The sequence below is a fragment of the Anoplolepis gracilipes genome, chromosome 6, assembly GCF_047496725.1.
Source record: "Anoplolepis gracilipes chromosome 6, ASM4749672v1, whole genome shotgun sequence".
Classification (NCBI taxonomy): domain Eukaryota; kingdom Metazoa; phylum Arthropoda; class Insecta; order Hymenoptera; family Formicidae; genus Anoplolepis; species Anoplolepis gracilipes.
In genome coordinates, this window is record NC_132975.1 from 4,958,895 (window position 1) to 4,973,330 (window position 14,436).

General features: G+C 31.7%; 1 protein-coding gene across 2 annotated transcripts in view; it reads left to right on the forward strand.

Annotated features, from left to right (window-relative positions):
- Positions 1–14,436, forward strand: part of Px (MAP7 domain-containg protein plexus) — a 110,532-nt gene that overhangs the window by 3,558 nt on the left and 92,538 nt on the right. Inside the window, exons 3-8 of one of the 2 annotated variants that reach the window (XM_072893948.1) lie at positions 1,695–1,951; positions 2,035–2,422; positions 2,509–2,767; positions 2,887–3,078; positions 3,356–4,040; positions 4,154–4,250. In XM_072893948.1, the coding sequence (XP_072750049.1) occupies positions 1,695–1,951; positions 2,035–2,422; positions 2,509–2,767; positions 2,887–3,078; positions 3,356–4,040; positions 4,154–4,250 (1,878 nt within the window). Of the gene's footprint in view, positions 1–1,694; positions 1,952–2,034; positions 2,423–2,505; positions 2,768–2,886; positions 3,079–3,355; positions 4,041–4,153; positions 4,251–14,436 lie in introns of both variants that reach the window. The other variant, XM_072893947.1, reaches the window with a different exon arrangement.

Genomic DNA, 14,436 nt, shown 5'->3' on the forward strand with positions numbered 1-14,436 from the left:
CGTTTTCTGTTTATATTGCTATGGGAAGTTAAATTGAAGAACGAATAGTAAAAACACATGTTTCATTTCCGTGTTAATTTATTTAAAAATAGCTTTTTGCAGAATTTAATAAATTCAACAGTTAAGCAATTTGCAGAATTTAATAAATTCAACGGTTTTTTTATTTTTCATATTTTTATACACACGATAATGTTTAGAGGGACGGAAGGGGGCTTGGCTCTGTCTCTCATATTCTCCCATTAAAAAAAAGAAAAAGGCTGACAGTATTGCATGAAAATTTTAATGTAAAATCAAAACATATGATATTAAAAAATGACGTGTAATTTATATAACCTTTTTTTGCTTATAATTTTCTCATAAACAACGGACGATGACTGAAACTTTTTGGTGATTACTCAGGATAGTGTTAATATACGTCAGAATAAATATCATCGCCACGTTTATTAAATTTCAATTGCAAAAGCCATTTTTAAATAAATTAACAATGAAAATGAAACAATGTGTTTTTACTATTCGTTTTTACTATTCGTCCTTCAATTTAATTTTTCATGCGTAATATAAACAATAAACGATGAAATACATTGCAAAAATATGCAAAACAACATCATTCCAAAAACAGGCAAAACAATATCATTTTTTTAAGGAATTAAATAAACAAAATCTCACATAACCTTTAAACCGTTGATTTTCTGGCATTGACCCTGTTAACTTTTTTTCTCTACTTGTTAAAGAGTTAAAAAACATAGGTTTCAATCATAAAGTCACATATTACGCAAGTTTAGCCAATATTGCTATAAATTTTTAAATGACATAAACTTTTTTTGATCATTACAATTTATTGAATAACATTATGCAATATTGTTAGTGATAGGGTAGATATCCAGATAAAATAATATCTATTATATAGAATAAAGAATAAAAAAGATAGAGTGAAAATTTTATTCGAGCATTATAAGTTTTAATGCGCCTAAAATTCTTAAAGTGTGTGCAAAGTGTACACTCTGCAAAATAACTTGGACGTGAAATCACCAAGCGCTATCTGATAGGACTACAAAACTGTTTTTCACCGCTATTATACGTTATCTCGGTTTAGAATGTATATGCGGTAAATATATGAATCGGGTCGCTATTTACGCTGGCCTTAGTCCTTTCGTGCACTAATGTAAACATTTAAAAAGTAAAGGTTAAAACAGTTTTGTGTAGATAAGGAGTGTGTCGGAATCGTGGCAAAGAGCTCGATTCATTTAACACGCACTTCCGATCCGCATGACGGATGGATTCCAGGCGAATTTCCTCCCGCGCTCCGCGCACTCACTGAATATTGAGCTTTGGTGACCTCAACAATTTCGATCTGCGCCCGATCTGATATTCATTAGTCAGCGTATGCCCCGACAGATAAGCGGGTCGTTTGGAATTGAACTATTGAAACAGTGTATTCGTCGTCGAAACTAAACTCAATTTGTCCATGTGTTCGCGCATATATTGTGGCGATAAACTCGCGAAAAATGCAGGCTTTAACTAGGCCACGTGCAGCGCAATGGTGATAATGTCGAAGGCGTGTATGAGATTCTACGGACAACTAGCTAGGACAGTTGCATTACACGTTCACGGATTTTATGTGACAACGCGTATTATAGTCTGCTCGTTGACAATGAACGATCGGCATAACCGATTGTTTGACATTCCATTTACAGCTATCTACAGCGACGGATCGTCGTCTAGTGTCGGCACTGGCATTCTAGATTTATCGATGCCGGATAAGAACTCCGTCACCGAAGTGTGTTACGTGTGCGGGGACGAATTCAAGAGAGGATCTCTCAGTCACATCGCTGCGAAGCCACTGCCAAATCCGCCCCACCCTTCTTCCAGTCCTCCACCATTCTTTCCGTCACTGATGCTTCATCCCAGGCCGAGCAGAAGTCGACCTATGGACAGTGCCGGTCGAGTGCAGGTATATTTTCTTGTCGCCGTATTTGTCAATTATTTAACAAAAAAAAAAAATTTGCATAACGATTTGTACGTTGGTTTTTTTAGGCCTGTTCAGCGTGTCAGAACCATCTTTTATTACAATGGAAAACTTACACGCGGCAGGGAGTACCGCACAGTGATAGAAATTATACGCTTCGCAAACGTCAAGCACCTACAATGGATACAACCACGTTTATTTGCTACACTTGCGCTCTCGAGTACCCTTCATCCAGTATTAGACTACTATATTGCTGTCCTAATCCCGAGAAGGAGGCGTACTTTCCTTATATTTATTCTCTGAGACCTCCTCTAGGAGCTAGTCCTATTAGTCCTCAGGGAATGGTGCAGGTTTGCTCCATTTGTTATAGAGCTATCCCACATAAGCAGCAAATGCATATCGGAGAAAATCACGAGGCACAGCCAACCGGGCAAAATATGGATTTCCGTCAACAAGGTTAATCTCTATTAATCTCAAAGAATATTTATACAAGTTTATTTCGATGTTTATCGTCTAAAGAGATTATAAATTTCTTATAGCAGGTACCTCACCACGGCCCGCTGTTGCAAAATCTCCAGCTAATTCAGCTGGTAGCGATATTCGCTTTAAGCCATACGACTTGAACAAAACTACGACGGTTACTGCAAACAAGCAACGAAGCAGTACCACCGTAAAAACTCCCATGCCCGGGCAACGAAATTCACCCAGTAATGGTCCCGCGGAAAACGGTACCGTCGCGCTTGGCCAAAATTATAGGTGCTATATTTGTGAGAGATTATATCCCCGTACACATATGGAGTGGTAAGAGTCCTATATAAATACTTATTTATCATTAAAAAGATTATAATCTAAAAGAGATATGATCTTATTGCGATATAATAAGAGAATTTTTTTATCTTTTATCGCGTTATTATTATTAGGTTATCCACGAGCCCAGAGGGAATGAATTCACATGCTATGCATTTTCCTTGTTTGAGAGGAATGGCACGTACGTCTGAAAACGCCTGCATGGATAGCCATGGCAGGGTATTAGCATGTAGTCATTGTGTGAATCATCTTGCACAACAATGGGAAAGTATGGATGCAGAACGAGTTCCTTTAGAACGCCGCAGGTTAGTTCATCGCGAATTACATTAGCCATTATTCTTAATCGATTTGCATATTTTACGCGATTTAATAGTTGAGTGAGAAAAAGTGTTTAGAGGGATATCACTTTTATAATAAACCTGTGATTTAATCTTTATATAAAAGATTGACAGCTGTACAATAGTCTTTGATTAACTCATATATTGAATAATAAAAAAATATTTTTTATTATACTTTGAAAAATTTTTTTGGATATTAAGAAAATTAATATAAGTTATTTATATTTTCTATGTTAAATTCTAGGTACGATATTCCTAGTCCACATCCAAATGGTGACGTGAATCGGTCAATCGCTACGCCACCGAGTTCTAGTTCGGATCGAACATTTGGAAGCAATCCGGGCACTTCGAGTAGTTCGATATATTGCTTCCTGTGTGGCTTGCATAGCGATTTGACTCTTGCGAGAGTCCTGTACGGTCATCCTCAGGGTCGAAACGCTCCATTCTTCCCAGAACTTTTACATCATCAGTCACCGCCAAACGCCGAGCAGCTACGCGAGGACGGCTCCGCTTTGGTCTGCACGTTTTGTTATCATTCACTGTTGGCGCAATGGCGTCGATACGAATCTCTTTCCAGTGGTCAGCAAGTGAACCCTAACGAACGGCAATATAACACCCATGATTATTGTTGTTACGTCTGCGGCATCACGACGTACAGGAAACGAGTACGGGCACTGCCGGTGAAAGATTTTCCGTTCCTAAGGTATCATAGGCAGCCAGAGAAAAGTCTGTTGCTAGAGAATGGCGATTTCGCGGTTGTCTGCTTGGATTGTTACGAGACCTTGCGCACACAGAGTCTTGAATACGAGAGATGGGGCCTGCCAGTTGAAAAGCGAGAATACAATTGGATTGTGCAACCTCCACCGCCCGAGGACAGCCCTGACGCGGCCATAGCTAGATTACCGTCCGGCGAGAGGTCAGAGAAAGTGGTCAGTACACATCGCTTATTAATGGATGATGTAACAGGCGCATAATGAACGATCAAATTTGTTATGCGTAAACGGAAACAGGCTACTACAGCTGTATGTTTTATTTCTGACAGGTTCCACCGACATTAACTGTGAGGCCGGTGCGAAAGAACTGCTCACCAAAGGCACCCGATAAGAAGGCACCTGCAAAAATTCCGGAGAAGGAACAAGGTAAGTAATAATTGAATCTTAAATGAAATGCATTAATTATATACATTTTAATATTGTACGTGATATATAGAAAATGTTTTCAATTTTTAATCGAGAATGAAAAATGAAATAAGAATGATAATGTTATATTTCATAATTTTTAAGTAAAATAGTTAACGTGCTTGAAGCATTTCAAGTAAACTCGAATTTTAAACTTTTCTCATCTGATTGAATGGTAATGAACTCGGGAAATACTTGTTAATTAAACGATTAACGAAAACTTTTCAAAAAATGTTTTTCAGTAATCAAAACACTTTTAATAATTAAACAATATCAAATTAATCGAAAATTTCCCTTATAAAAGCTAAATGCAAATTCGCTGTAATGCAAAAATTGCAATATCCGGATTTAATTAATTCTATAATGATAGTTATGCTTGCATTTCGTGAATCTTTATTTACTGTAAAATATTACTTTTAAAGTAAAATTCGATTAATAAAGCGAAGATTGATATCTTATCGTTGAGACGGATGGCAAAGCCTTGTACGTCTTGCTTCTATACTTAAAACGTTTGTTTGTGCTTGTGCACACGCACACATTTATACATACATTTATACACACATACATACATGTATACACATGTGCACATATCTGTACAGACTCAACGAAGCGGAAGGTAGGATGTAAGACGGTGGGTGGAGTAGATAAAACGTGAGTGGTACTCTTAAAAATTCGACAGACAAAAGGAGACTGACGGTAGAAATCCCAAGGTTTTGATGGTTTTTGCTGCTTTTTCTCACTATTGATTTTATTTTTATCTTTTTTTTCTCACTTTCGCGAATATTCCCCATAGTGTCTCGAGTTATAAGTAAAAAAATATTCTTGGAAATTTCCTACGCTTCTATCTTGCAAATATACATATATTTCTTATACATGTACACAAACACGGTTCGTAATTAAATTTTGCAGTACTTTGTTTTTTTCTTTTTTTTTTTTTTTTTTTTTTTTACGCGTATTCTAAAGTGGGACAGACTACATTATGTTTAAACAATAATTTTCACATATATTATACGTTTATACATATATTTTACATAAAAAAAAAATAAATAATAAAATAAACTACATAAAAAAATTAAATAAACAATTAGAAATTAAATAATGTTAAAACGTAAAAAAATGAAAATATGTTTGCGATGGTATGTATTTTTGTTATATTTTTATTCGCCGGAAAAAAATTCTCTCGCCGCGAAAGGTTCCCTCGTGGCTTTGTTGCTGTTAACTTGTAACACTTTCGCTTTGTTCTTTTCCTTTTTCGTTCTGACTTACCGGCGGCATGCACGCCCCTGTGGAAGAAGGAACGTCTCTTCGAGTTTACGCCGTTGAACGCGTGAGACCACCGTGCAAACCTTCCATTTAAAAGTCGTAAACTTGTATTCGAGCAGGCCGTCCAAGTCGTATTTTTAATTCGATTAGAACAAACTTATAAAATTAATCCTTAAAGGTCACACATGAGTCATTTTGATCCTATCGATGTATTAACAATAAAATATCTTTTGACAATAGAAGCAAGAAGCTATCAAAATTTAAGAAAAGATTTCTTACTTTTATACAATTTAAAAAATTAAATATATAGATCTGGATTAAAAAGAATTTTGAAGTATCAAAAAATAAAATTTATGTAAAAGTTAAAAAATTAATTAAATTTTTTTATTTTATTCTTAAATTAACATTATTTAAGAATCAAACAGTATCAACATTTTTTATGATGATTACCCTCTTAGATTAACTACAAAAAAAATGAAAAAATAAAAATATATATATATATATGTACGCTTAATATAAAATAACGATGATGAACATATTTTGTTATAATTTTTAGTTTCTACTAACTTTAAACTTAAATAATTTAGAAATTGTTAAGAGAATTATGCTCAAGTTTTGCATAAATAATCATCAGAAATAGTAGATCAGTCTACGAAATTTTCATTCTTTTGTTAATATTTTGACCAATGCATCCTTAATCATAAAAAAAAATATTTAAAATTTATTTTTTAACTTTTGTTGTACATGATTATTTTCTACAGATGTCGAGGAATATATACAGTGTTTTATTTTTATTTCCCCAGGCAAATATTTTGAAAAGTATGGAAGATACGGAAAAACGTTTAGGTAAAAGTTGTTTTGTTCTAAAGAGGACAAAAGATAATACCATTAATTTGGCCTTGGATAATCGTTTGAAGGTCACTTTCAATTTTTTAAATCTTTTTATTTTTTATTTCCGATTCTTGTAACTCTTCTTAAGACCTTTCCAAAACACTATAATTTTATCCACTTTGTGTCAGATGTTTCAAAGTCGAGTTTTTTACGGTAAGAAAGATGTAGGTAGGCTGTAAATCAATCAACACATAAATTGTTCATTGTCTAGCTTTGAGTCTATTACATTTTTGCTCAGCAGGGCATAAGCTATACAATATATGAAAAAACCAGCTAATTTTACCGAGATAAAATTTTATAAATAAAATTGGATATCGGTAAAATCATCTACTTTTCTCATATGTAGCTTATGGACCTGCTGAACAAAAAATGTAATGTAAAAATGTAAAATCAAAACCAGATAATGAACAGTTTACGTATTTGATTGGCTTACAGCCACTTACATCTTGCCATAAAAACCTCGATAACTTCGAAAGATAACGGCTCGAAGTGAATAAAATTATAGCATTTTGAAAAGGTCTCGAGAAGAGTTACAAGTATATGTAATAGAGAGTTTCATTTAAGAAATTGAAGCTGATCTTCATGTGACCTACAAACGACTATTCAAAGTCAATAAGTGACACCATTTTATGTCTCCCTTCCAATCAAACAACTTTTATCTGAAACGTTTTTCCGTATCTTCCTTATTTTTTTAGATATTTGTCTGGGGAAATTAAAATGAAACATCCTATATATATAAATTTTTGTAGATTTTTTTTAAATACTTTAAGACAGCTAAAACTACAACACATTGATCTATATGTGTGATCAGTAATAGAATAAAAAAAATGTTGTAACTTACAAGGATTAATATTAATAACCTTTTTGTACAGAATATTTTAATATTCTCTTATGTTTTCTTCTATTTATAAATTTTAATTCATTTGGCGTCAACGTTTCTTTAAAAAAAATATTAAGATTTTCTGTCTTTTGCAAATTTCCGGAATCTGTAAGAAATGTAAATATTTCAGGAAGAAAATTTATTAAGAAATAGAAAAATCTTGATTCTTTCTCTCTCTCTCTCTCTTTTTCACTTTATATGATTTTTTTAGGAGTAAAAAAAAAATATATTACTTTTACCTTAAAAGTACTGTATAAGTACTTGCCAATTAACATACTAAACTTTAGAATTATTATAAACTCTTTTAACTTTGGATAAACGATCTTTTTGGGAATTAAGACATTATTAACGCCATCATGATATCCGTTCCGGAAAATTATTCTTGAAAATTACTTCATTTTAAACTTAAATCTTATAAAATTTTTGTATTAAGGTCAATGTATAATCAAATGATATATTCGGCGTTCTTGAAGATAATTTGTGTTCATATCCACAGTATCTATAATTTTACACGTATCATGAAAAATGACGTATAAAAAATTGTGGCTTTTATTTAAAATAATAACTTTCTTAATCATTCATATGATACACTTCAAATTTTTAAAAATAATAAAGTCACTTTTGCTTTTTAATTTATTTTATTAAACAATTAACTATTAAACATATTTATTATAATTGATTATTAAACATATTTAAAAAGGAACATTATCACGCCATCTATTAGTAAAATATCATATTTTTAACTTAACTATAATATTGCAAAAAAATTAAAAAAAGAATTTTTAACTGGTGATGTGTTTGTTTAATCAGCAGTGTAAATGTCATGTCATATAATGAGTTTTGTAAACCGAGCAGAAATTGGAATTGATCTTTCTTTATTGAAATTTATAATTGGATACTATCTTTTTGCAGGGATTTTAAAGTTTATTTTAAATATTAATCAGCGCTTGCAAAGCGCTAGTATTTAAAAATTAATTAATTATCGAATTATTTATCTAATTCTATTCCGAATGCAATTTTCGGCTAATTTTGATTAAATTGTATTTTTAAATATATATGTTATGCAACTAAGGTAGCTGTCCCAGTTATAAGTCATTTAAAGTCGTTGACTACGATTTTTTTATGTTTAAAAAAAAGGAGTATAATAAATCGAATATATATTTTACCTAATAATTCTCTGAACTTTTAGCTATCATATTTAATTAAAATAAAAGGGTTTTTATTTGTATGTAAAATAATTATTTAAATTTTAATAACCGTCTATTGATGACCCAATTGTTAGTCACTTGTAATCTTTTTGTCTCAATTGCAATACGAAACAACTTATCTCTTGTTTTGCGAAAGAGAGAAATGTAAACTTATTTCATTTACGAAATATGTAGCCTTTCTTACTATTGACATTTACACTATAGATTAAACAAAAACACTGCCAGTTAAAAATTCTTTTTTTAATTTTTTTGCAATATTATAATTAAGTTAAAAATGTGATATTTTACTAATAGATAACGTAATAATGTTTCTTTTTAAATATTTTTAATAATTAATTATGATAAATATATTAAATAATTATTTGTTTAATAAAATAAATTAAAAAACAAAAGTGACTTACTATTGGGACATGATTTACAACTGGGACAGTTACCTTAAATCCGTGATAAGAATTTGTCGATAAATTGTGGCAGCAGGCAAATGTCATGACTGGAAAAGTTCTGAAAAAGTAATAAAAAAACATAGAAGTCGTGGAAATGACAGCAAGTGTCGCGCCTTCTTCGTAAGAAACGAGGAAGGAAAATGCGAATAGATGGGTAGGTATAATACGATCGTCGAGATCAGGAGGTCGATTAAGGTCGGTCGATCTGGCTTAGAGAGTACCTCAGGGGTGGTTCTCTCGAAGTGTCGGGTAGGACTTAGCGGAGGGCTTAGCGGACGAGGAACTTGCAGATGGAGTAAGGGGAGGGGGGGGGTTAAAGTGCAGGGAGGTGAAGTACGGCATACAAGTGAGGAGGGGCGAGGGGGGAGGGATGGCGAGTAGTCAGAGAGGGATTGAAGGAGAAAGAGCAAACGCCCGCAGCGTGACACCGCATTGCGCCCACTTGCCAACCCGCCCAACACCTAAATTCGAATTAGAGAGCCAGCCCCGTCGTTTTTCGTCAACACGCCCGCCATCCTATCCTCTATTCTCCTCGACTCGTTCTCGCTCGTCCGCCCTCTTTACGGTAAACGTAGGACGAGATGTCAGCCCTCTCGTCCCGTTTGTCTACGTACACACTGTTCATCTGCGACCCTTTTCGCTCTCCCTCTTACTTGCTATAAGCGAAAGAGGATATTCGCCAAAGTGTGTATGTGTTATAGTCTTTCTGCAAAAATCGATACCAGTGACGTGTTCCTTATCTTTTTATAACCGACATCATCGACATACTCATTGTTATTCTAATTGGGCGACCAAAAGACTCGACTTTGCTGTAGTTGTCCATCTCTCGTTGTCTCATGTAATTGGTGCCAAAGCGCGATTAACGACTTTTTCAGGCATTATTTTGGGGATTACCGTTTCATATTTCTTCATTAATTTGTGTCCATTACTTAATCGATAAAGTATAAATAGAGCTATCAAAAACAAAATTTGATCCTTTAATTAATTTTAAATGACTTTAACAGAGAATATTAGCTTAAAATTTATCTATTAAAAATCTTATAATAATTTATTTACGTATTAAAAAAATAAGTATTAATTACTCTTATAGTTTATTTAATATTTATTAACGAAGAGATTTCAAAAATTGCAAAATGAGTTTACACAATGTTTACATATACACACAATCAAATTTTTAGATTTATGTAAATTTTATTATTTTGCTAGAACATTACAAGTGCGTGCCATTTATTGTGCTACATTTGATTTTTTTAAGTATATTAAATATATTGCATATATATATTTAATATATATTGAAAATGCTGTTTTGATTTGCTATCTAATACTATTTAAGTAATTTGTTTATCTAAAAATTTTTTGCACAAAAAATATTTTAATATATTGTACATTTTAAATATATATATATATATATATATATATATATATATATATTATTAAACATTTAAATATTATATCAATTAAACATTTTTTACCAACTACAGAGATAAATAAAAAAGAAATTGGATATTATATAAAAAAGTAATGTTGCGTTATAAATATTAATAGTTTGCAGATTTTTAAGATTGAATATTAAGTTACAAATACAAAAAAATGAATAAAACAATAAATATTAAATTATAAAGTTGAGTATATAAAGTTGAAAATGGTTAGTTATTGTGCAAAAGATGACATAACATAGAATTAATTATCTATTGTCTAATAATGCAGTATCATTAACACAACAGAATTTAAATAACTTTACAGCATAGGAATATAATTTTATCTGAACAATTTGATGTACAATAAATTTTTTGATAAATTACTACTTATAATTAGATGGCATACGTTTATTACTTAAAAATATATTAATATACAACACATTTATATATATATATATATATATATATATATATATATATATATATATATATTAATTATTATTTTTTTTATTATTTATTTTAAAGTGCTCTTAAAAATTGTCCTTTTTTTTAATAATCTTTAGTAAACTATTTTTTATCCAATAAATTTTTATACATTTTTTTATCCAATAAAAAATATTTAACCAATAATATTAAAACTGTCAAAATAACCTTCGCGATGTCAAACAACCGTTATACATGTCAAACATGCGACATAATATTCAACGAAAGAACTAATTAATATCGTGGAAAAGCGACAATAATGATCAATAAACTTTGATAAATTCATGTGCCGACTTTATGTCTTTATTAAAAGTAGATTATTGTGCGCCGACTACATATGTTACTATAGATGTGTAGAACTATATACTGTAAATAATAAAACTTCCTATATGGAATTGAAAAAAACTCTATACACACACGTCTTTAACCCTTTGAGTCACGAATTTTTCTAATTGTCAGTATTTTATAAAATTTGGTGGGGGTTTTTGGGTCGCTGATTACGAATCCGTTGTCAGATTTTCAAAATTCAAGATGGCGGAAAATTTTACTTCTAAAATTTTTCTTTTTTTTTTTTTTTTTTTTTTCAAAATTTTACTTCCACCATATTGGATCTCTGTATTAAATTTTGGAAATTAAATTTTTTTTTCCTTTAGATTCAGATTCTGCGATCTAAAAAAACCTTCAGAAAAAAAATTTAAAAAAGAATACAACTGTTACTTTCAATTTAGAACAGAAAATATTGTTTTTTATATATTTTTTATCAAAAAAAGGAGGATTTAACAAAAACAACAAAATGGTGGAAAATTCTAAAAAAATTCTGAAAAATACTTTAAAGTGTACTAAGATTATAAAAAAATTGTCGTACTTATTTTCATAATAGATTAGTAGAAAATACATTTTTTCGTAAAAAAATACTAATTTTGACTGTTTGTTTATATATGGTATTTTTGCAATTAACAATTAATGATTGTTCATATTTTTTTACACTTATTGATGTTCTAGAGACTTTGTAGAAACAAAAAATCCGGTATTTGTTGATAAAAAAGTAGTTAAAACAATAAAAAAACTACGAAAAAAAGGTCTCTGGGTGACCCGCTGTGACTCAAAGGGTTAAAGATATATTGTTTCCGAAAGGATTAATTTCAATTCAATTCGAGTGATGTGATTTCGGAAGCAGTTTAATCGAATATTTACGACGCTAAATCTGCATCTATAGATGCCTCGCGAACAAATACCACGAATTTTCATGTAGCAAGGTGTTTCTCTCAACAAATTCTCTTAACGAAGAATGCTTCTGGCTTGGCGTGTATTAATAATTAACCACCGCCGACCACCTTGCAAAGTAGAAACGCTCTCGGCAGCACTGACAAGTGACTCTACAGCTCGAATAAACTTCCAGTTAGTTTCCTTTTGTGCTGCTTTCTGTTTTCGACTTGTACTCCCTTTTTTGCTTCGATTTGTCTGTTAAAATCTAGACGCTTGACAAAAGATTCACGTTTTTTTATTATTATCATAGCTATTTATTTATAGCTTTACTTTTATACATGGGATTTTATAATGCAATTATTAGTAGTTTATCAGTAGGTTTATTGAGCAAATAAAAGCAAATATAAATTTGAAAATAATCAGATACATATTTTTTTCTATTTATTACAATTAAATATTTTTATTATATGTATGCATATTTTAGAGAATTTTTTTTATAAAATACAAAGTTTATGAGAAAAATAAGATAATAGTATCACACAGTTCTCTTGATTACACACAGAAAAAAAGAATATTCTTATTTTGACAATATCTTTCAAAATGAAAATTTTGAAATGAGATTATATTGTTAATCAAAGAAAATTTACTTGAATGAATATATCTTATACAATTCAACTAAAAATAATATACTCTCGTTATTTAAGAATAATTTTTTTAATATGGAGAAGAAAAAATATTGGATAGAAAATGATACATGTTCAAATCGAAGACTATAATTTTCTGAGAGTCAAAATAATTATTGCATTCTTGAGATGACAATTATAGTATTAAAATAAGACTATAGTATTGTTGAAATTAAAAATTTTCAAATTCTTCTAAGACGATTATAAATTGTTGCGAACATATAAAACAATGAACATATGAGTATGTAAGTTTTAATTTGACATTTACTTTTTTTCCTGTGCATGAGAATTAAGTGCGGAGGTTCGGAATATTTAGTATGCAAAGTCGCTTTCTTTCTCGAGTACGATGAAAATAGTACAACTTATTAATCCGGTAAAGAACGTCGACTGGTTTAATGGAGAGGGAACGAGGTAGAGAGGGTGGTTATGAATGGGGGTCGACGAGGTGGCGGGTGTACGAGGGTGGCGCGTTTGTTCGGCAGAGGAGCGAGAGAAAAAGTGAGCGGCATCCCGAAAAAGGATACGGGGGAACAGAAGAGAGTCGGAGGCGCAGAGAATGGAGGTGGAAGAGGATAGTTGGGTGGTAGAGTCTGGGATGAAAGGAAGGGGCGAGGGGAAGTTCTCCCTGTCGCCGCCGCGTATTGATTTTGCCCGACAGACAGTCGGTTGTTGGGCTGTCTGCCTCGTAAGCCTAACTCGTCGTTTTGTGGGCTGTCGCGTGGGCCCTATATGGGCGCACTGCTCCCAGTACCCGCTTTTTTCTTGCTACTCTTTCTCTGGAGTGAGCGATGATACGATCTCGAATGGCGTGGATGATATTTTCTGTTTGACTCCAGTGATGTCGTCTCCTCAGCAGCGAATTGTCACTCGAGAATATTCCACATTTTTGTATCTTTTAGAAAATAAATTTTTCTCCACATCAATTGCTATTTCGAGAATTTTTTCGCATACAATTACTAATATTCAGAATTAACAGTGTAATAATCTTAAGCGTCGACCTGACTGACAAAGGATATTTATTTAATTCTTATGAAATGTTACGTGACGTTTCGACCCTTGGTTTGGGTCTTCTTCAGATGTTAGAGTTCTAAAAAATCGAAAGTTGTCAAATAAAAAAAGCAATATACGTCCGGCTTATGAAACGTTATAAACAAAAAACAAAATTATTACCTGAGATGAAAACAATTGTATGTCAATTAAGCACTGCACAGATAATTCATTATTGATAGAAACTGAGACTGTTAAGCGAGCAATTAAATACTGTTTAAAAATCGACATCTCTTACGAGATGCTCATCGGAGAAGATTCAGAATTAAAACGTTATATTTGAAAAAAATGCCTGGTTTTTATCTCACATTTCTTTCTTGAGAATAGAAATTTTTTAACAATTTTAACAAAATGTCTGATTGAGCTGGGTAAAATGTCAGTGTTGCAAAGCTATTGCGATAGTCAGTTATGCATGGAAAAGTATCGCTGCCAAGGATTTTAGAAAATAATGATTTTGATGCAATCGAAATAACGAGAAACAGTCAGAAGAGAGTTTAATAGGCTTATTCCGAGAAATGCAGAGATAATATTTCTTTTTATTTTTATTTTTTATTTTTCTCATGTATGTTTCATATTTTTTGACGAGGGGAGGGAGATGTAACTTATTACTAGAAAATATTATACA